Below are 22706 nucleotides of genomic sequence, written 5' to 3' on the forward strand. Positions count from 1 at the left end.
GTTAGAACAAGTTAGAAATTTCTTTTTTTTTTTTTGATAATGGTTTAAAAGATATTTTTTGCTTACTTTGATTGATAATTTTTCATAGCACTATTTGGTTGTTTATTTAAGAACCTGAGACTCCAACTAACATTTAATGATTTTGACAAGGAACTTGATCCTTTTTATCATTTTTTACTGCCAGTCTAATTATTCTGTGGATGTTTTTTCATAAAAAAATGTTGGATATATCAACTAAAATTTTGACCAAGTCTGGTAGCTATCATTCACATTCTGGAAAAGTTTTCCTGAAAAAAAAATTGAAAAATAAATCTATTATGTTTCTATAAATGCACATCTTTCAACCTTTCAACTTAGCAACAAATTTCTTTAAAGAGAATAAAGAATAACCTTTAAACATAACCCTTCATAAAATAGTCACCATCCCAAGCTGCATGACACTCACATTCTCTTTCTCTCTCTATATGCACACAAACACGCATATATATAGATAAAAATAAATATCCTAATACAAATTTTTCAGGCATTAATATACTTATATATCTTAGTTTCAGCATCCAGGCAAACTGGCACTGTATTTCATTCTGGAATCTAAAATTGTAACTATTAATGTGAATATATTTGCTTATCCAAGACTTCAGTGCCAACATTTGCAATTAAGATTAGGTAAGGTACATGTTAGCCAATGTTTAATTTTAACTTTGAGTTCTTAAAATAGTTTAAATATGTAAGTAAACAAGCCACAGTGTATATAGGCAGCGTCATTAAAAAAAAAAAAAGTAGAAAAGGTCATCTATGGAAGTCGGCTACAAATCACATTTTCTTTCTGTTGCCAGTCAAGTTTCATTGCCACTATTTATGTTATAAAAGTTCTATTTAGATATATTAAAACCGCTTTCGAGTATGTTATTGTTAGATAATTCAGACTTCATTATTGGCATTGCTTCCTGATTTATTTTTAGTTTCTTTATTCAGAAAAGTTTTCTAAATTTAGAGAGACATAAAGTTGACATAAAGCTGCGTGTGTTTTCCCAACTCTATTCCAATTGTCTGACACTTTGTCGACAGTATAAAATTATGTAGCAGAGAGTAAAATATGGATTAAACAAAATTCAGTCATCCTGAAAGGGGCACTCTTTTGTTTTGTTTTTCTCCTATTATTTTCTTCTTCTTCTTTTTCTTTTTTTTTTCTTCTATCTTTCCATGTTTTGTTCTCCCCAACTTTTAAACAAAATAGTGTGATTTATACATGGTGTTTTGCTTTGGACCCTGGCTCAGTGAAGTAATTCAACACATAGCTCTTTTTTATTGTGTTTTTATTCCAGCAAGCCAGTTTTGCACAATAGCATACTGTCTGGACACTTGAAAATTCATGTGAAAATGGGAGACTTTTTTCTTCAGGGTAGTTTTTGAGCAGCTTTCTTATTTAGAGCATGTTTTTTAGAGAATGTTACCATGCTATATGACCTTTCTATGTATCGTGTACACTTGCTTATGCAAACACAACGTGTTGTATCTTATTGCTTACAATATTAATGCAACATATCCCATGCTATTCGTGTCAGGTAATTTATTTGTTCTGAGCAGTTGCTAGTTTATGGCTGGGCTTCCACATCTTGTGTAGCTCATCCCAGTTTGAAAGAGAAGGACAGGTTTGGAGTGCTCACAGAAGAGGAACAAACCACTGCTGAAATCTCTAGTAAAAACAATCACTGACAAAAGACAGGGAAGAGGGAAAAATCCAGAGAAGATGGAGAGAACAAGAGCAAGCAATATGGTTCTGTGTTAGGAGGAATGCATTTAAAAAAACAAAACAAAACAAAATATTTAAAAGAAAACTGCAAATTTTATTTTGCATTGAAACAGACTAAAAAGGGAGTGATTCAAAGACCTGTTCAAATTGCCGCAGGAGTTGTATAGTTGCACTCAAATGCATTGCTTAAAAATTTACTATGAATGTTTTAAAGAAGACAAAGTGAAATCTGCTCACATTTCAGTAGGATACAGTAAGTAATGCAACAGTCTTTTCCCAGTTCAGGACTATAATGATTCTTTGGTCCTGAAAAATGCTTCCATGAAAGATTTCCTCAAATTTCAATACCAAGCTAAAGATGTGTTGACTTCATGATATATGCTATTTTTAATTAGTTTGATGTGCTTTTTATATGCAGGGAGTTAATTATGCAAAAGGGCAAAATCAAACAGAGAAGAGAGTGACTGAAAAGCAAATGGGGCAGGTAAAGAAGAAAGAGAAATATTAGGAAGGAAAGACTGGAACATACAGAGCTCATGGGTGAGGTGAAAGTAAAGTGACTCTGCAAACATTTTACGTGATATCAAAAGGCAACTCTAAAATGATAAAATAGATTAATTTTTACCAAAAAAAAAGAAAGACCCACAAAAAGACCCCCCAAAACCATAGAAGCCAGGAAAGGCTGAAAGGCCTCCAAACTGAAAATGAGTTACTGTTATTTGCCTTTGACAGTAATTCACCCCTAGGTTTTTGGTAGAGTCTATGTCATATGTCATCTTTAAATCAAAATGGGTTATTTGAAAGGACAAGCACAAGTTCTTGGTTCATATTAACTCAAGTCAAATTGCATTTTTCTGTGTTATTCAGAAGTCAGTGAAGAGTATCAGAATTTCCCCTTATGGGAACTGTTTTTTAAAGCTTTTTAGAGAATACTATAAATGGAAAAGTAAAGACAGAGGAAACTCTGCTTAATTGTTGATAGCAGATTATAGCTATTTTAATTGGAGAGATGTGGTATTTTAATAAGAATGGATTTTAGATCAACATAGTAGTGATTGTAACAGTAATCACAACATGTTATAGTTAGTACATTTTAAATTTGACTGCTTGTCAAATATTTTGAGGTGAGGAAATCCTGGCTGGCCATCAGATTCTCAAGCACATACTTAGATTTTAAATACTTTTCTTTTCACTAAGGATAAGTCTAGAGACTAATCACTACAGCCATTGAACACTATTCAGTATTTCAACCATTTGTGTAGGTGATTTGGATAATATGCTCAAAGATTTAAAGCATACACTGACAAATTTTAACACAACTTCGGTGCAGCTGTATGAGTCTTGCATTGCATCTAACTCAAATCCAGCCAGGTTAGAGTATGGGCAACAGAATTGTAATCTGTACCCGCCTGTAGAGACAGACCAGATGTTCACCTTCTCTACCATTCTGCCTCCACTACCAACACTTTATGTATTGCTTTAAAAGAAAATTGATTTTTGCTGAATTTGCAAACCCTTCTTCATAAAAGTAATCCTCCTTTCTGTAAGGGTCCCCCCCCCCCCCATGGTTTGTGTGAGGCAGGCTTTAAAGCATTGGACATAAATATGAGAATAGTGGTATCCAGAGCTTTGAGACAGAGGAGAATTAGTAGCAGCTCCAGGTATCACTGGGTACGAAGGTCTCTGTCATTAAGAACCACAACTAAATAAACATGCTGGGATATGATTGCTTTATTGCCCTTTGCTCATTTTATGTCATTTTATTGCCTTACTAATGACTATAGGATTAGGTGTGGAAGGGAGTTCTGAAAATGTAGAAATGAAAGAGGTATATAAAAAAGTGTGTGCTTCCCATAGAGATTCTAGCTTTTCCTAGTCGTGGATGATGAAGAGACTAATTTACCTTGCATACATGAAGGAAGGTAGAGAGAGAGATGCAGAGTGACTTAAATGCATCCATTTCTAGGCTTCGTCCTCACTTCAGTACAGCTGACGATTTTTATATGCCTTTATAGTGGCCCCAGGGGGAGAGGCTATGTTATTGCAAGTACTGCTCTTTTCCTCCATGGTTAGCCAAGTGGTACATTTCTGATCCATGGTCTATGTATGAAAATATGCTCACAAGAATTAGTTTTATATACACTTAACTACTAAACTACTAACTACCCTCTCATTTCTGATATTGCCAAAATCAATTTGGGATACCGGTGTTGCACTATCACTTCTGAGGACAGAAAGTACTGATGGGCTAATAATTTTACTGCTTTCTATTTTGCATGCACTGCAGTTTACAAGATCAATAAAGAATATAGTGCCTCAGCAGATCTACAATTTAGACTGTAAGAATCTCTGTTCCTGACTAAAGTCTTGTTGTACCTAAATAAGGGGAGCTATTTTCATCCCTGGTGTCCAGAAATGATTTTCTGTGTTGTCAGTTACTTCCAAGGGAAAGAACAATGTATGACTCATAAGGTTTCTAGTAAAATGAGAAGCAAAGCAAAGAATGCTGTTGTAGCCGAAGCTACTGGATTTTTTTTTTTAAATACAAAATCCTGAAAATGGCACGCTTTTATTTGAAATTTAATAGCAAGGAGTTAGATTTGGGATGCAGAAGAAAATTTGTCTTTCAGAACTTTATCAGTGGCCAGTGTATATTTTGTTTGTACTTAAGAATTGCTCATAAATATAATGAATGCATGTATATACAATGTATAGAATTAATAGGTAGCCTTAACATAAATATATAAAATAAAAAGAGATAATAATTCCCCAGCTAAGGCTTAGCATTCAAAACTGTAAGTCAACTCAGAAAAGTCGGTGTGTGTACAGAAGATGTAAAGGAGCTCTCAAGGTTACTGTAAAACGTCCTTTTGTTTCCCTCATAACTTCATCCTTCTTGAAATCCTCTGCAAATGGCCAAATTAAACTTATTTTTTATTTTGGGCTTTTCTACTGCAAATCCTATTTTAGTATGTAGTTTATCCAGTACCTAAACATTAGAGTCATCCAAAGAGCAGGGTATCTTTTATTCATATGCTTCTAGGTGTCAACAGTACTGCAGTCTTAAAAACATTTTGTCTTTTTCCCTATATTTAATCCTTCCAGATACTATTTCAAGACATTGTATAAGTTCTATGCTCTTTATTCTACTCTCTTCTCTATTCTCTTTTATTCTATTCTTCTTCTAAGTGGAAGAAAATCTGACAACACTGTTTGATGACTTAAGCATTTTCTTTAAGTTTTTTTAATCTTCAGAGATGCCTTTATACTTTGAGAGAAAGCACTGCACTCTCAGCCTTTATAAAACAAATAAGGATTTTCTTTAGCAGCATGGTTTGTTTGCATTAGTTTAGTATTAATTTTACTCTTGCTGGCTGCACGTATTAGCTACATGTAAGAATGGAAATGGTCTAGGAAATCAACCTTCCATCATCTGTATATGGAGAACTGAAACTACTATACTCTGTTGCTTTGCTTTTGAATGTAAGTAAAGATTTGCTGCATGCTTCAATAACCTACTTGTGTGCTAGACCCTACATAATTAACTGCCCAGTTTCAACATGCAACTCTTCCAGAAAATGTTGAGCAGTTAGAGACAGAACTGTTGGGAAGATAATGTGCTCCTGAAAGCCACATAAGTACCTATTTCCAGATTGTATTACCTTTTTCATACTATCAAAAAATGATATTTTGTCCCACTTTTGGAAGGCTTAGGGAACAGGGCACATGAAGGAGCTACAGACTCACTGGAGAAATTGGTGGCAGAGTGATGGAAAGTGCGTACACTTTGAAGATTTTGCCAAATGATATCAGTATGTTATTCACCTAAGGCTGTGTGATCCGTTTGAGGCAACTCTCATCATATATCCCAGCTTTCTCCAGCAATACGTATCTTCCAATATCCTTCTGGGAAAGATGAACAGAAGACCTGTGGACCACTAGTTTCTTACTCCTTTTTTAATTGGCTTGATTTAATCAGCTAAGTAGGAACTTTGCAACTCCCACATGTATTGCCCTTTCTCTCGCTTTCTTTCTTGAAGATCCAGTCCTGAAAGACGAGGAATTTTTCTACCGATTTCATTAGGCATTGAATGATCAGAAATTCTTCAGTTCTGGGCCTTAAATATACAGAACTTAAAAAGCATTTTTCCCTTTGCCACTGTTAACATTTCCCTCTCTCCCCCAGTGAACTCCATGATTCTTGTTCCTTCCTACCCAGCAGCAACTCACATTCTTTTGAGTTCAATCCCACTTGGTCCATCGGGATGACTTCTTGCACATTTTTCATGTTTAATTATATAATGTTTCTTTTGTTCAATTTGTGCAAACATCCTTTAGACTTATTAAAATTTGATTTTCTGTCAGGGATAGTTCCAAAGAAGAGAAAATGATGGGCAGAGGAAATGATGCTGGTGTATATCTTATTTGCAATTCTAATAACAGCTTTGTGAATTCGAACACATTAGTAAAGAGCACTTCAGTGAAGTGCACATTACTTTACTGCAGAACTTGCTAAACATGCCTAAGAATAATGCTACTCCAGTCTGGGCAAATTAGATGGATAACATCATTTGCAGCACTTGTTAATTATGTATCAGCTTCAGTAACAGCATAATTCTATTAACTGCTTATCACACTAGGTTAGCTTTCTGTCATTCAATGTTGTTTAATTCATAATTGGAATACCATGCATGGTATTGTTTACTGACTGATTTTTTTTAAAAATGGTCATGATAAAGATTTCAAGGAACATAAGAAGTAAGACTAGAAGAGATCTCCTGAGTCATCAAGTTGGCTGATGTCACTAATGCGCTACCAACATACTATCCCTTTCATAAATCTCTCTCTCTTAAAACCAGTTATGTTCCTTGCCTCTGCTACCAAAATGGAAGTTTATTACAGTGCCTTAATCCTCTCGTGTTTAGAAACTTTCCACTTCACAGTCTAAATTTTACTCCTTTGTGTCAGCATTGTCTTATTGTCTAAATAGTTTTTCCCCCTCTGTGATGTTTACTCTGCATGATTTGTTTGTAGAATAATCTCCCTCTAGTTTTACGCTTCCCTGAGCAGGGCAAACCAACTCCTTTTTGTCTGCTTCTGTAAGGTGTACGTTCTAATGCCGTGAACATGGCTGGCAAGCCATCAGTGCTCCTTAACTCTGGCTGTAATGGCAGCTTTTACACCCCCCCCTAGTGTAGATGGAAGTAGAAATACTGTTCACTCTCAGATGAATGACAGATAGCAGGAGGTGTAGAGGAGTTCTGATGGCTCTGCAAAAGGTATCCAGACATACTGGTGGAAGCGACTGGCTGATTTCCTATTCTGGCTAAGTGAGCAGCTACAGCAGGGTCTTAATTAAAACTGTCTGAGACATCTGAGTCAATCTTCTCAAATCAAATCCATCATGGTAACTTAGGTAACTTCTCCTTTGAGTCTTCTCTTTGCTCTTCTGTCCTAACAAATGAAAAATGTGAATTTACTTACACAAAATACAACTTTGCTTACAACAAGGATTGTGTCTTCATGTATTTTTAGGATTCCATTATTCTGAAGACTTTGGGGTCCCAAAACAGTGATTTCAGACACAGTTCTTCGGAATTGTCAGTCTTCATATTTTTTTAAAACTGTTGTTTCCAAGACGTGCTATAGTTTTGCTTCATTTTTTTTCCCCAAGAATGCTATTCAAATCCATTAGATAAGCCACATCAAAAATGTTTGTACATTTTCAATGGGAAAATATTTATCATGTTTCCTATCTCTAACCCTTATTACCCAAAAAAGCATAACAAGAAGTCACAGTGTTTTAGTTGTACTTATCCAAAGGCCTAGGCAAGGGTTTTGTAGCAGGAGGTGTCATCTTTTATTAGACCTAGCAAGACTACAGCAGTTCCTCCAACTCCAGACCTTACATCACCTATAAAAAGAAAATTCTACTACTTGTAGATTTTGAGAGTTTTAAAATATTGCTGTATTTGTAATAAAATCTTAACATAATGGTTAGGATACACACAGTAGTGACCTTCCTTTCACCTGTCTAGGTTAAGTCACCTTAGTTTCCTTGCACACCACGTCTACTGAGTCAGCCTTCCTGCTTCGTAAACAAATTAGTCCTACTGTTCTTTCTGACTAGGACCTTGTTTACTACTGTGCTTTTGCTTATTTTTGGAAGTTAAAAGACTAACTTTTCACAGGAAGGTATTTTTACCATTGCCCCAAATCAGTTAGGGGTATTTAAATACTAATGTATTAAATGATGATGTATTTACAGAACCTATTGATCAAGTGGACTGTTACCTTGTGTATGTTCTCACATAGCTAATTAAAACAATATTATTATGTGGAGAGTTAATCAGTTTTAGGTAGTGAGGATTACCAGAACATTTATTCAGTAGAGAATACAGTTTACAGCTGCTTTTTCTCCTTAATCAGATGAAAAGATGTATATCTTCACAGAATCATTTTCAAATATAACCAAAAACCTAGTGTGCAACAACTTTTATGTCTCTCTCCTGAAATATATTTAACAGATTAGATGTGATTTCTTCTTTCATTCAATATAGAGTATACTCTTTGATAAGGCAGCTTAATCTCTAGTGAAAAGCTGCTCCTGTGGGTTTTTCTACACTGTGGGATAAGTGTTTCACAGCCCTGGCCCCAGAGAATACACCTGAGTAGTGTCTCAAAAGGGTGGGGAAGTGAGCTGTGTCCACAGCATGCTCTGTATTTCTGGGTCCCCAGAGCAGAGGATGTATTAGCTTGGCTCTGAGCCAGTCCACGTGCTCGGTTTTCTTTCCAAAGGAAACTATGGCAGATAGAGGCGTATCCTCAGGTTTCATCACAGCAGGGATTTGGGATACGCATTCACAAACAAGGACTGCAGGCAAGACCGTGCAGTATATCTGTTCCGCATTTAAGTATGGTCATTCCACGTTTGCCTTGTTTATTACTGTTATGAGGAACATTCTTTACTTAGATTATTTTTTTGATTTTATTAAATATATCACCATTTTTATTGAATGGAGATATACCTGGATATGATTCTATTATTCATCACTTGGTACAGTGGCCATCATTTTTTGACTGCACACACAGCTGTTCTAGGTTGGCTGACTTTCTTCCTAAAAGCTCAGGCATTCTGAAACACGTCTTCAGCTCAAGAAGCATCCATTATATGAACTAGGACAATAATAATATTTTGAGTTTGTTTTAAAATGTGATAAAGGATGTGTTTTATCTGTTATTCATAATGTGTAGCAGAGGAGTAGTTTCAGTTTTGAAAAAGTACGATGGAGAGTTTTGGAGTTAGGGCTCCATCCAGGGTCTTGGTCTTAAATTCTGTCTTCTTCTGTGTCTTTTGAGAGGCATACGGGTGAGACTCACCTCACCTAACCTTAGGTATCTGCTTTGTATGTGGAAAGAAACTGATGTTTTTGAAAGATGACTCAACTCATCGTACTGTCAAAGATAGATTTGATGAATCTCTGTTTAGACACGCCTGTTTCTCTTCATTGTTTACAAGGGAGTTAGACAGCTAGTTCATATATAGATGACTATATTGCAGAACCATACAGTCAGGTGTCATAACCCCTTTTTTTTGTTGTCCTTTGCCTTGTTTCTCTGTTCGTAAAACAAGGAATGCAATTCAGCCCTCTTTGATAGGTACAAAGATAGTGTTACTGACTGCAAAATTCTCAGATATGGTGATGGTGGAGCCTATATGAACACATTAAAATCAAGGAATATGACCATGTGAATATTGCTGACATCAAGAAAACTCAACCAGACACAAGGGGTTATCTATAATATTTAAGATAGCATTGATCTTGTAACCTAAGTTGTTGTAGCTACACATAATTTTTCAGATTGGACCTTGATGATTTGCATAGTTTGTTGACCCATAATTGCACCTATGACCATTTCTCAAAGTTTCCTCTTGCTTAAGACCAAGTACAACTTTGCAGCACTGCTTCCCTCATAGTTTCCACACCAGTGAATTTTTCATGCTCAGCTCAGTGTGAGTGTTTTGACGTTGTTAATAAGAGATGCAGTCCATCTTATTTTTATATTTATCATCAGGGTTTTAAAAGGGACTTTCACTGATTTTGAACTAATTAAAATTACTGTTAAAAGTTCTGTTGGGATCAGATTTATTTGTAGCTCTTGGAAGGTACAGTAGTTAATGTTTTATTCCTTCCTAGGAACACACCAAGCATCCATTAAAACTAAGGCATAACCATTGGCCAATTGCAGAGCTGATCGCTACGTGTACAGCAAAGAGCAGACTTTATCTCCTTCCCCCAGAAGTTTCTACATTTTATTTGCAGTGAGATCTGAATTTACTGCACTTACAACTCAGATGCCTCTGCCCATAAACATACCAAGTGTACAGAACCTTCCAGATTCTTAGGACAGCCCTGTTGTTTCTGTTTTCAAGGAGATACTTCTGTCCTTTCACATCTGATGAAACCAAGAATGACTTGGTTCTCTTTGGAAAAAAGTAATGTAATAATTTTAATGTGAAATTTCTTGCTTTACGACCTAATGTAATGATTTTATTGACCCAATTTTTGTTTTTTGGGATTATTCATTTTAATAGGCTTTATGAGCTAGATTTTCAACAGTACTCAGTCCCATCATTAATTATTGTTCTCAGTGGAAAAAAGTATCCCTTTGAAAATCAGGTTATTTTATATACATTTCTCCCCAGCAGATGAGTTGTTCTAAAAATCTTCACATTTATTTGGTGCATAAAATGGACTTATTTTGATACTTTAAAGATCTGACCCCAAATATCATTAAAACAAAATGTATGCCTTTAAGCTTTCATGTTGTTCCTTAATTCAGGTAGTATTTTGGATTTTCTGTCTCTTTACTGTATTTTAATTTTACATTCATAGTCTTTAACACACTCTGAACTTCTCATTAACTGATCTTCATAACAATAAAAATGAGAGTTGTTGTTAAGCAAAACACAGTCATGACAGTGGCCTTGCAAGAGTTAAAGTGAAGTGTGTTGACACAATGTTTTTTCTGCAGGAATGTGATGAGTCAGTTTAGACTCTAGTTAAAAATTTTAATTTTAAATAGAGTAACTGAAAATAATGGGACTTGTCTGATTATTCAGTCATTTAAGTAGCCTTTTACTTAGGACCTAGAGTTATATAGTCACTAACATGGGCAGGAGTGTATTTGTGCTGAAACATTATGTAGAATATATATTAACTCATTCAGCGAGAGATAGACTATAGAAGACATGCTGTGATTAATTCACCACGCAGAAAAGAGCTGTTCTAGGAAAGCTGAAAAACCTTACCCAGATACTGGATAACCCTTTTTCAACTCTTGTGATGTATGACATAGACAAGGCTGTTTATCTGTGAGAAAGAAAAATATATGTCATTAGATGGTATCTCTGAAGATAAACATGGATGATTTTTATGTAAAAGTTATCTAATTAGCTATATAAAACATTGTTTATGATGAAGCTTGAATAAAAATCTGCCAGGAAGGCTTATTAAGAAATTACAAATCACGTGAGGATTTCTTTAACAGGCATGTTTAATCTTACTTATCAATATCATGATGGTTTGGTTTTATCTTACACCTGAACTCTCTCCTCTTTTCTTCTCATTTCATTCGATTTTCCAGGACAAGTCTCTGATTAATTTTCCTGTGTCTATCAGAAAATAATAAGTTACCTAATCTAAGCAAATAATTAACAAGTGGCTCCAGTCATTTAACTGTAACCCAGCAAATATCACCACAAAATTATATGCTACAAAAATCCTTTAAGCTCTCTAGACTGACAATACCTCGTGGCTATTGTGAGTTTTCAAAATAAAATGAACTAAAGAATATTCATTTAAAATATTAATATTAAATACTAAGGTCTACCTAATAGTAATTCACATACCTAACAGTAAACCTTATCTGCTGTCATGTAAAAAGCAAATGTATCCTACTTTTTTATCCTTTCTCCCCAGGAAAATGTACAATTATCTAATAGTGTCTGCTAACCCCAGATGGGGTTAGAATATTTACTGTTAATCTGGGCACAAAGCAAGCATTGGAATGGATTGAAGTGGCACAATACAGCTTTACTACTAACTAATGGAGAGAATCTGCACATGCACAGTATACTGTCAAGAATTAGTAGGCTCCAGTACTTAGGTAACTAGTGTCAAATGAGATTTTTTAGAACAAGAGTGAGAGCTTCCCCCTGTCAAATCCATTTTTGTAGGTCTATTCAATGATAATTCATGAGCCAAATCCAGCTGTCACAAAAACACTTAAAAGAATTTCATACATACATACATACATACGCACACAAATATATATATTATATATGTATGGATATATATGTGCGGAGATACATAAAACAAGATTTTAAATCTGCATGAAGTTTGATATCTACATGCGTCTCAAAGTCCAGTGTGCCTGTGCTAGATGCCTCCTGGAACTGCTAGATAAAGGAATATAACTACATTGTGTCCTCCGTCTTTATCTCCTAACCCCCATACCTGGCATACTATGTCCTGACTGTCATCAGATTTCCACTTTTTCATTAGCTGTCCCTCTAAATCTTGCCTTGTAAATGCGCTTCTTCAACAGGCACCATCAAGGCCTTGGGTTGTGCATCACGCAGACACGCTGCTCTCCATCAGTGTAGTTGCACTGCTACTGACTGACATTTTGTGGTGGCCTGTAGGCAGTGGTCCATGTGTGACCTCTTGGCTGAGAGCTGGCTTTCACTGGACTATTTCCTGCTCTTTAGTGGTAGTATTCCTTGGTGTAAAGTTGTCCAAAATCCCTATCCTAAGGTGGAGGCCAAGTAATCTCTGGGGAAAGTTTCTACATACTAGCTGCTAACATACAATTATTATAGATATAATCCAGCTCTCTGTAACTGAAGAAATTTAACACAATATGAAAGTAATAAAGGAGTAAAATAATAACAATAGCAGAAATCTTCCTGAATCTGGTAGTAGCTCAAGGGCTGGGGAGTGCAGCTGCAGGACCACCACACACACATACATCACTCATTTCACTAAACCATTGACAGAGAGTAGTACAGCACATGGATTAATGAATGTGAAAAAGCAAAAGATATTATCTTAATAATTTTGGTCTGTGCAGAATTTGGGTGAATGTGATATGAGAAAAGCCCTCAAAACACACCTTTCTGTAAAAGAAAGAGAACAACTAAGGGTTTACTATCTGAAATGTGTCTTGTACTTTGCAAGATGCTACACAAGACACTCACTAACATTCTGCAAACTGATGTATGTGTGTGTGTGTAATTGATCGATAAAATCAGATAAACCAGATAGCTTTGTTTATCTTGACCTTACAGAATGGGTTTAACATCTTCCCTTTATATCTGGCACCATTATATTACTGTTGCTATGCCAGTAGCATTTCCATTCAATGATACACTGGAATACAGAATGTATAAAACTTTTATTCCTTTAGAATAAGTTGTAGAGAAAGATATTTGGAATATGGAGGGAGCATCTGAAAGTCGGCTAAATCTTCAGCCAGAGTAAATTATCCTCAAAAGCTGCAGCAAGCATTCATCACAATCAAAATATTTTAGAGCTTTAATATTCCTTTGGTATGTTCCCCCAAGTACAGATATGGCAAAGACCTCAGTGAGTGCAAGATGAAAATTATAAATTGCAATTCATAGGATTTGGAGTATTGAATCTCCCACTCAGTTTTAAACTCTAATGTAGACTAGTCATTGACATCTCCATAACTATTTTGGACAATGTTTTCAGCTTGTCAAACAAGCTAAATATGGTGGGTCTGTAATGTTCCAAAAATCAGAAGCTGGGCATATTCTTTGTTTTGTGTCTGTATTTGTATTTGTGGCTGTTGAAGTTACAGCTGAATGTTCTGAAAAATGGATTCTTTACGAAGCCAAAAGCACAAAGACAATTCAGGTATCACAGTAATGGTCTGTTCCCTGTTACTCCAAAATGAAAAAAATACCCCTCATCATACCTTATTAAAGAAAGCTATGTGCTTTTTTTGCTGTATAATATAGCTCAACATAAAGAATCACCAATTCAAATGAAAATAGAGGCAGATTCAATATGTACAGGAATCTGGCTTTTTACAGAGTGCTTGGGGTGGTCTAAGTGTCCAAAAATGTGTATAATGGAAACAGGCTAAACCAAGATTTCCCACAAAGAAAGATTTATACTTATGTTTCACCTGGCATGATTTGTTGCAGCTAATCTTACTACCTAGCCCAGTAAGTGTGCCATGAAAACCTGTTATTCAATTCCGGTACTGGCTTTGCTTTTCTAGTGTTTTATTTAACCACTTTACCTCCAGGACAAAGTCAAAAGAAAGATGCAGCATGAAAAAAAGACACAACAGCACCTAAGTGCCATAAACGTATCCACTAAGGGTGATAGCTGGTCCTGAGTTTGAGAAGGGTGTATTGGATTGTGCCTTTGATCAGCTTACTCAGAGCAGTTGTTCTGCTGTGCATTTACTCTCATGATTCAGAAATTGTTCTGAAAATTCCTGTAACATTAACCAGCTCAAAAAGCAAGTTTGTTCTTGTTTGTCTCTGAACTTTTTTCGGGGGGGCAGGGGGAATGTCAATGTTTGATACTTGCTGTAATGTTTTAGAATTATAGAGGACTGCAGCCATGTTTCCATCATGGTATTTAGGTCTTAAGCACAAGAGGCTATTTATTTTCCAGAAATCTAAGAAGTCCGGTAATGCACATTTAGATTTAACATTCATTTTTAGATCTATCTGATTCAATTCTGACATTTTAATTATTATTTTCAAAAGTAGCCAATGATCTCTGTCAGATAAATATACTACAGTATTACAAATCTTTACATGTCAAACATTCATAATATCATAATCATTAGAATCCAAACAAATATATCAGTCATTCCTCATCGATCATTTATGAAACAATTAGGGGTGGGTATCGGCAGGGCTGAGGCAGCCGCTCTGTGACTGTGACTAGCAGTATTCTGCATAGCGTGAAGGGTGCGTTACAGGAGAGGAGCATTCAGTCTCCGATACTATATGGAGGTGTGCCTTTCTAAGCCAAAGGTGAGATTCCCTGCTGCAGTGAGGAAATGCACACACAGCTTCCTGTCTAGCAAGCTTTTGGCAAATAAACAGAAACTCTAACTTGGAGATCTTTGGCTCAGCTTAATAAGGTGACGCTTTGGCCTGGTGCATAAGGTTTCATTAGGCTCAGTTAGTACAGAATCCCTACATATGCGGCCTCTCCTGTGTGCCTGCAAAGGGGAGGAGAGAGCTGTAACAAAATATCTGTTTTACCAACACACTGGATAACTATGCCAGCTTATTGACAAAAATAGCATGCATTCAGAGTAGGTCCACCATAATTTACTGTTCTTATAAAACAAAGAGATGCTGCGATAATATATTCCTTACTCAGAGTGTATTACAAAAGCATATTGGAAAACAGGGGAAAACAGCAGCAACAACAAAACCTACCTTCAGATAAAGACCTTCTTATAGGGACCTACATTCCAACTAAGCAGGAATAATAAAAGGACCTATTGCTGCATTAAAAAAAGAAGTTTCCAATAGAGATAGTAGCTTGAGATTTGTTTTTCTTTTCAGGAAGACTTTTATTGAAACAACCTTGATTTTATTAGCTTGTTTTCTATTTTATACCATAATCAGAAAGAATGATTACATCTCATATGGTGAGCTGAACAATTAACAGGCTTAATAATCCTAAAGATAAGATAGGAATGCTTATTGTATGTGTTTGAGTGCAGTTTTAAAGAAAAAACAACAAAACCACATGAACAAAACCATTATTGTGTAGCTTCCTCGTTCTTCAGAATTGCTCCAAAATTAATTCTGAAAAATCATTTCTTACTCAAGTTTACAGAATCATTTATCTGCAAGGAGTGTTCTGCAGTCTGACTAGTTACACAGTTTTAAAAGTTCTGCTTATCTAAGGCTACTATTTCTTGACTGTCAGCAGTAGATGATTTGACTTAGAATTTGAAAGAACATCTCATACTACAAGCTGCAAGGTCTTACAGCATTTGAAAAACACTATAAGTGTCTAGCAAGAAAAGAATACTGCTGAGTGTGGGTCTGAATGCTAGTGAGCATTATAAAACTTGGACTGACATAGGACCAAAAGCTGTTGTTCATTATTGGCATCTCTTCTCAACCCTTCTAATTGCAGAACCGCACTGTGATCCACCTAAGACAGAAAGAAAGCATGTTAATATTTTACAGTAGTCATTTAATGTACCTTAATTGTTCATGATTTACTTCATGCCAGAATCCCCCCAGAATGCAGATTTTTATGAATGCAAGATTTGGCTGTAATAAGTTTCTTTAGCAAAACATGAAAAGAATAGTATAAAGAACAGCTTTCCTGTACTGTACATTTTTCCATATTAAAAAATCATTTGAAATGAGTTTTTATATGACAGAAGTACGAAGGGTCAATTCATTCCCTCTCTTCAGTAGTCACTGAGGGGCCTGGTTTGGCAGCACTGAAGAAGTTCTATTAACAGTGGTAGGATTTTATCATGTCATACAAGATACCTTCCACCTTGCATTCATTCCTTTATTTTAAAGTTATTCACATGCTGAAGTGCTTTCAGGGCTGGAATTTTGAAATATAACTCAACTAGTCTTAGATATCTTCATATTTGTGCAACATACAGGTTCTGTATGAAAAAGCCAGAGAAAATCCTATCAAAAATATGCCTTAAGAAACAAAGATAATTCTAATTAACACTAAAAACTGTATATCATTTTAAGTAGCGTACTTATTGCATTTTCATAACTATTAACTAGTTTTGTAGCAATTACTGCATTGCAACAATTTCCGCTATTGAAGAAACTTTTCAAACTGTGATTTCCTAAACAAATATGGGCTTTCAGTAATAAATATAGCTTTTCATCAATCTTAATTTACAAAAATACTTAATCTGTTTCTTTAAGAAAAAGAAAAAAAAAGGTAGCTGTGGTTAAAGACAGGGAAGCATCATACACTTCCAATTCTGTGAAATTATACTTTCTGAAGAGAATTTCTTCCATGTTTCTAGACGTGAAACAGTTATTGGCTCTAATTAATTAAACAAACTGGACAGTTCTCCTATATATGTAATCTTTAATGCAACTGTTGTTCAGTTGTGTAAAGAATAGCTTTCTGTAATAAATTACTTGAGATATCATATTGTTTGAAATTCTGCTCTCCAGCATTTAAAAGCTGATTAGCAAGTCAGATTCAGATATCTTCTTCCCTCCTGCACAAAGACTCAAATGGCTTTACAGAAGGGTTTTTACCGGAGTTTGTACATGCCATGTGTACCAACTAATGAATAATGAACTTGTCCACAATTTCTGCCTTCTTTTCGGAGAAGGTGAATATTTGTTTTCCTGTGCCTCTCAATGGTGCTTGAACACAACGTGCTGCCATGACATCCTTGTATGAAGAAGAGTAAAAGCAGGAAGCTCACCTTCTGAGAGTACGCGAGGTCCAGTGCCTAGAGCCATCGCAACAACACAGTTTGTGGTGGAGAGGGTCTTTAAACTGACATTCCTTGCTGCAGAGGTTGTGTTGTGTAGGGTGTCTGAACAGCCGATTCATTGCCACTGTTAAAGAATGCTAACAGTTGTAGAAATGGGAAGTTTGGCAGTTGTCTTTTAAAATGTGATGATGAGTGTATTGCCCGCTAAGACAGTCCATACTTGTATCACATTTTCTTACTGCTCTGAAGAGGGAGAGCAAAATGGCACATGGAAATACAGTCTCTTTACAGGAAATCACCAGAGTGGTGGATTTAGGACCCTTTACACCACACATTCACACAAAGCATGTAGTAGGGGATAAGAGACAGGAAGCTTCCTGGACATACTTGAGTTCACTCAAGAACTGGAGCCAGCACAACTCTTGATAAGGTTATTCCAGAAAGCATTCCAGGATTATCAGAAGGGTTGCACTGTATCATAAAAGAAAAAAATACAGGCAGAATATAGCATGCAGAAGCAGTTTTACAGCTCCTCCCACTGCAGCACGTAAGTGACACAGTTATAGTTAACTTTGGATTATCAATCACTGTGAAACAGAATGGAACGCTTGTACATTTGAGCAGCTTTTTTACTGTTTTTGCATTCAATGATGAGGCTCTCGGAACCAATGTTAGACATGGAAATGGCAAACTACAGTGAAGTTTTAGACCCAACGTATACTGCACTGGAGTTCGAAACTATGCAGATTCTATATAATGGCAATGGTGAGTTCTGCTACATGATGCAAAATCAAGCCAGTTAACAGAAAAAGGAAGTTATAGTATAGAAGTTATAAGGTGTTAGTTAAACGTTTTATTAATGGAGCATTTGGGGGTTGTTTTCAAACTACAAATCTGTTCTTTTACATATCATCACTAACTCTAAGTTAATAACATTATAATTCTTTATATTAAGGAAAATAAAAGAGAGGTTATATGTAATAAAGTAACTGAACTGTACTGTCATCAGTCAGTTAATCAAAGGAAGAAAGTGGTGTATTCAGCAGTTGTTTTATTTACTGTAAGACAAATGGATAACTAGTATTGACAGTTTGTACATGAAAGTATATTTCATATACAACATTCAGAAGGACAGGACAAAATTATCCAGAGGCTTGTGAGGAAATTAGGTCTTGCTTCTTGATGTCTAGTTTATAATTATTGGATTAATATTTTATTTATTTAAATGTTAATCTAGCCTTTCTAGATATGTGTACATACAAACTAGAGTGATTTTTTTTTAAACACATTGGCTTTCTACATGCTAATGTTTAGCTGAGAAAAACTATTGGTATTTGGCTAATGTAACTTTTTAACTTAAGGTGGAACCTTTTAATGCAATAAATTTTTTAGAAATTGAATTTAAAAAGTTATGCCTCAAACAGGAAGTACACGCTTTCATTTTACGATCATTGAGTACTGATAAAAATTTCAGTCTATTAAAGAGAAGAAAATTAGATAGAGAATTAAACTACTCTAAAATTACTTTCCTAATCTTCTATTCTACTTCAAAAATTGTTTTATTATATCATAAAGTATAATTCTTAAATCTATTATTGTATATAGATTATTTTAAAAGGCAGAACAAATATTTAGCGATTTGCAGGAAAAATACTTGGTATGTGCATTTCCATATATTGTCTTTGATCGGGATAATGATTGTTCTCAGTGCCTGCCATATAGAACCCAAGTTAGTTTTTATTGTTGGGTCTTGAAGTTTTATTTGAATTGCTGATATTACTTTATAGCACGCTTAGTAAACAGAAAAGTAGATTTGATTATTGATTTAGAAAGAAAAATGGACCTTCATATCCTAAGTGATTTTGAAGCTATCAACAAGGATTACATAACTTTTAGATGATTTCTCTGCTGTTTGTGGTCATTTGTTGTTTTTGCTGAATAGTACCCTTTCAGACCTGTTAATATTACATGAAATGGGAAAGCAGATTAGGAAGGTTTATAGTGTTGGTGATACAGCTAGTTAAATTATTCTTTGTAAATGATTAATTAGCCAATTATTGATTATTAAATGCAGCCTCTTTTTGGAGTTCACTATGAGCTTTGTGTAAATATTGCCCGGATAATTTATAGAAAGGTTGTCTTTTTACAGTGCTAGTCTGGAACTGAAACTTGGCTCTTCTGACCTCTATATGTGTCTTTTCTAACCTCTTAATTAATTAGAACTCTTCAGAGATATTTAATAAACCACATTCAGGCACATTATGCAATTCTTTTGAAATCAGAGAACTTTGCAAAATCATGTCAATTTCCCTGGCATTCTGTTTCACAATAAAACCAATATCATTATTTTCCTGATATCCTATTACAACTTATATTGCTATGAAATATTTCATTATTTAATCTAGATATAGTATTTTTTTTTAATTATTTTACTATATCATTATCATACAACATTTAAAAAAGTTCCAAAGGAAACATTTTATTTCTTTCCTAACCAAAGTACTTCTGTAAACCTTTTTTTTTGTAAATATTTCCCAGTCATAACAAACCCAATTTTAAAATAATAAAATCTTCACAGAACTGAATATTTTTCATTTTTTCATCTGATCGATTCTTAATCTGATTGCTCTCAACTATGTCTCTGTAAAAAAGGAAAAATTGTTGCTTCTTCTATCTTTGTCTAAAGAATTCTACTTAAATTGTAAGCTCTTTGGGACCCAATCAAAATGTTGTTGCATGTTTGTGTAATACATTTCAGATGGATCTACTATAATGAGAGTAATGATATATATGATTATACACAATTTTACTTTTTAACCTGTCCATTGTTCATGAACTCATCATGTCCTTAACTTTTTATGCATGCTTGAATAAATAACATGGCCCTCTTTCCTCCTCTCTCCTGACTGCTTAACTACAAATGTTTAGGACATACTGCGACAGTCTTCCTTTCATAGAACCAGAAGTACACGTAGAAAACAGCTATTTTGCAATTATTTATTTGAACACATATCTGCTAAACATTGTGACTCAAAGGAGAATAAATGAGGTAAAACAATATGTCCATTTGATTTCAGGTGAATTTCTTCAGCTCTGTTTACTGTATTCAATGGCTAAGTATTAATCACATGTAGATAATAGTCTCTTATATAAAAGTCTACACCAATGTTCCTTTGGAAAATTTGTTCAAGGAAATAACACTAAGATGGTCTTCTTAACATGTATTTTTTCATAAGCTATAACACGGAAACATTCTTTTCTTTTTTTATGAAGTAAAATGTACTTGGTTGAAGTATGCGTTTGAATCTTTGTATGATAGTTGCCAGTTATTGCCAGTTCTTAGGAGATTTGATTTACAAGGGCTTTGCCAGCTAACCAGGCAACAGTGCTTTATGCCAAAGTTCCTCTTCATGATAGTAAGAACATATACGTAATTATACATGCAGAGTTACACTTTAATTTTTAACCCCTTTCAGTCTGAAAGAATTTAAACAGTCATTTGTTGCTGTGAGCTTCATAAATTGTGCTAACCAGCCAGTACGCATTTGAAAGAGAAAAGGCCAGAAGAAAACGTGTAGATTAATCATGGCGTGGTTGTTGAAAGTCTTATCCATAACTACATACATTGTTCTTATCTTTCCTCAGACAATTCAGGAGAAGCTCTCAACATGAATGCTGCTGACAACGGGGTCAGTAGTCTCTGTGCAATATGTGGAGACAGAGCGACTGGAAAACATTATGGTGCTTCCAGTTGTGATGGATGCAAGGGATTCTTTAGACGCAGTATACGGAAAAGTCATGTTTATACATGCAGGTATTTAAAAAGTTCATCCTGTGGCATTAAATTAATTAATTTAAGCAAAAATCACTTTCACACCTTTCAAGATTTTTCATAAATATGTAGGGATATTTTCAGCTTTTTCTTAAAGGATTCTAATCAGCACTTTTGATAAAGCATGTGGTTGATGGTTTATTCTCATAAGTTGGAAAAAATTCCTTTCATTCAAGACTACTGAAGTGGATTCTCTATAATTGGATTCTCTGAAGTGGAATCTCTAAAAGAGCATACACACTCTTAAAGACAACGTACTAAATTAATATTTACTCTCATACAGGAGTCAGATTAATTGTTATCATTTTTTTTCACCTATATGACATGTAATCAAAATGGTAAGATTGAAAAGTTACTAGGAATAAAGTTAGAATCAAGATAGTACTTTTTGAAAGTCCTATCTTAATTCTAGAAGTTGGGCAGATTTTTTGCTATGATTTTTGCTATGAATTATATTTGGGCTATCTTTGATAGAACCAAAATGGTTATACAAGGACAGATCCTCAGGTGTGTTTTACTGGGGAAAATACGCGAATGTCACAGTTTCCAGATGCTTGTTGATGTCATTGATGTCATTACACCACTGAAGAGTCGTTTACTCTTTTATTTATGATTACAAAGGGCATCTCCTGAAGAAGAAAAAAAAAACAAGTTTTGACACTACTGGCTTTGTGTAAAGTTTGATTTCTAACTGTTTTCTAACAATTCCTTTTTTATGCTATTTTTCCTTATGAAGGCAGTTTCTGAAAAGAAAGTCTGATATTCTAAGAACTGTGGTTTAAAAACTGTAGAACTGCACATCTTCCCACTTTGAGTGACACACTGCTCCTTTTAGTGAACAGTTTCCCCCCATCAGTCTGAATGGCTATCTGATAATATCTGGATGCCTGGCTGCCCAAATTGTCACAGTGCAGGTCAGTGTGCAGTGTTCAGGGCGATTGCTTCAATCATGCGCAAAGAGTCCGTAAGACGTTAGTTTTAAGCCATGCACAGAACATATACAGAATATATGCAGAACATATACTACTATGAGTTTAGACAGATCAGTAAAAGAGAAATTTTCTTGTAAGAATGCCTTGTTGCTAGAAATGTTGTTTGCTACACTCTTCCTTGGTTGCTCAATACTCATATGCTTAATACTCTTGTAAGGAAGTATCTCCCTTACAGACATACCATAGATGATGTACCCGTAAAAGGGTGTGGCAGAGGCTGAGTAAGTGAATCCAAAAGGAGCTCTGGAACACATAGATTGATTTATCTGTTCATCTAAAGGTCTAAAACATGCACAAACAAAGGGCAAAAGCAAATGGAGAGGAGGGGCATGTCTCATACATATTCCCCTGATGTGCACCTGTATGTGCGCAGGAGAGCTTGGATAGGTTTGATTCAGCCCAAAATTTTTCCGAGCTGGAAGATGCAAACTTTCTTGCAGTGTCATGCTCTATGTGCTGTTAGATAATCTTCCTCTCATTTCCTGTTCAGGTTATCATCTTAATGATATAACATGTAGTTAGGTCATTGGTTCCCCCTACAAAGAGTAAACTCTGCCAAAGGCACTGTTTTCCCAGCTAAGGGCTCCTCAATGCTCTTTAACCAGTGACACTTATC

General features: G+C 35.2%; 1 protein-coding gene across 2 annotated transcripts in view; it reads left to right on the plus strand.

The window, feature by feature from the left end:
- Nucleotides 1–22706, plus strand: part of HNF4G (hepatocyte nuclear factor 4 gamma) — a 61652-nt gene that overhangs the window by 22542 nt on the left and 16404 nt on the right. The window contains exons 1-2 of one of the 2 annotated variants that reach the window (XM_013942882.2): nucleotides 17914–18031; nucleotides 20912–21080. In XM_013942882.2, coding sequence (XP_013798336.1) covers nucleotides 17914–18031; nucleotides 20912–21080 — 287 coding nt within the window. Of the gene's footprint in view, nucleotides 1–17913; nucleotides 18032–20911; nucleotides 21081–22706 lie in introns of those variants that run through there. The other variant, XM_067290567.1, reaches the window with a different exon arrangement.

Source organism: Apteryx mantelli, chromosome 2 (genome assembly GCF_036417845.1).
Source record: "Apteryx mantelli isolate bAptMan1 chromosome 2, bAptMan1.hap1, whole genome shotgun sequence".
Classification (NCBI taxonomy): Eukaryota; Metazoa; Chordata; class Aves; order Apterygiformes; family Apterygidae; genus Apteryx; species Apteryx mantelli.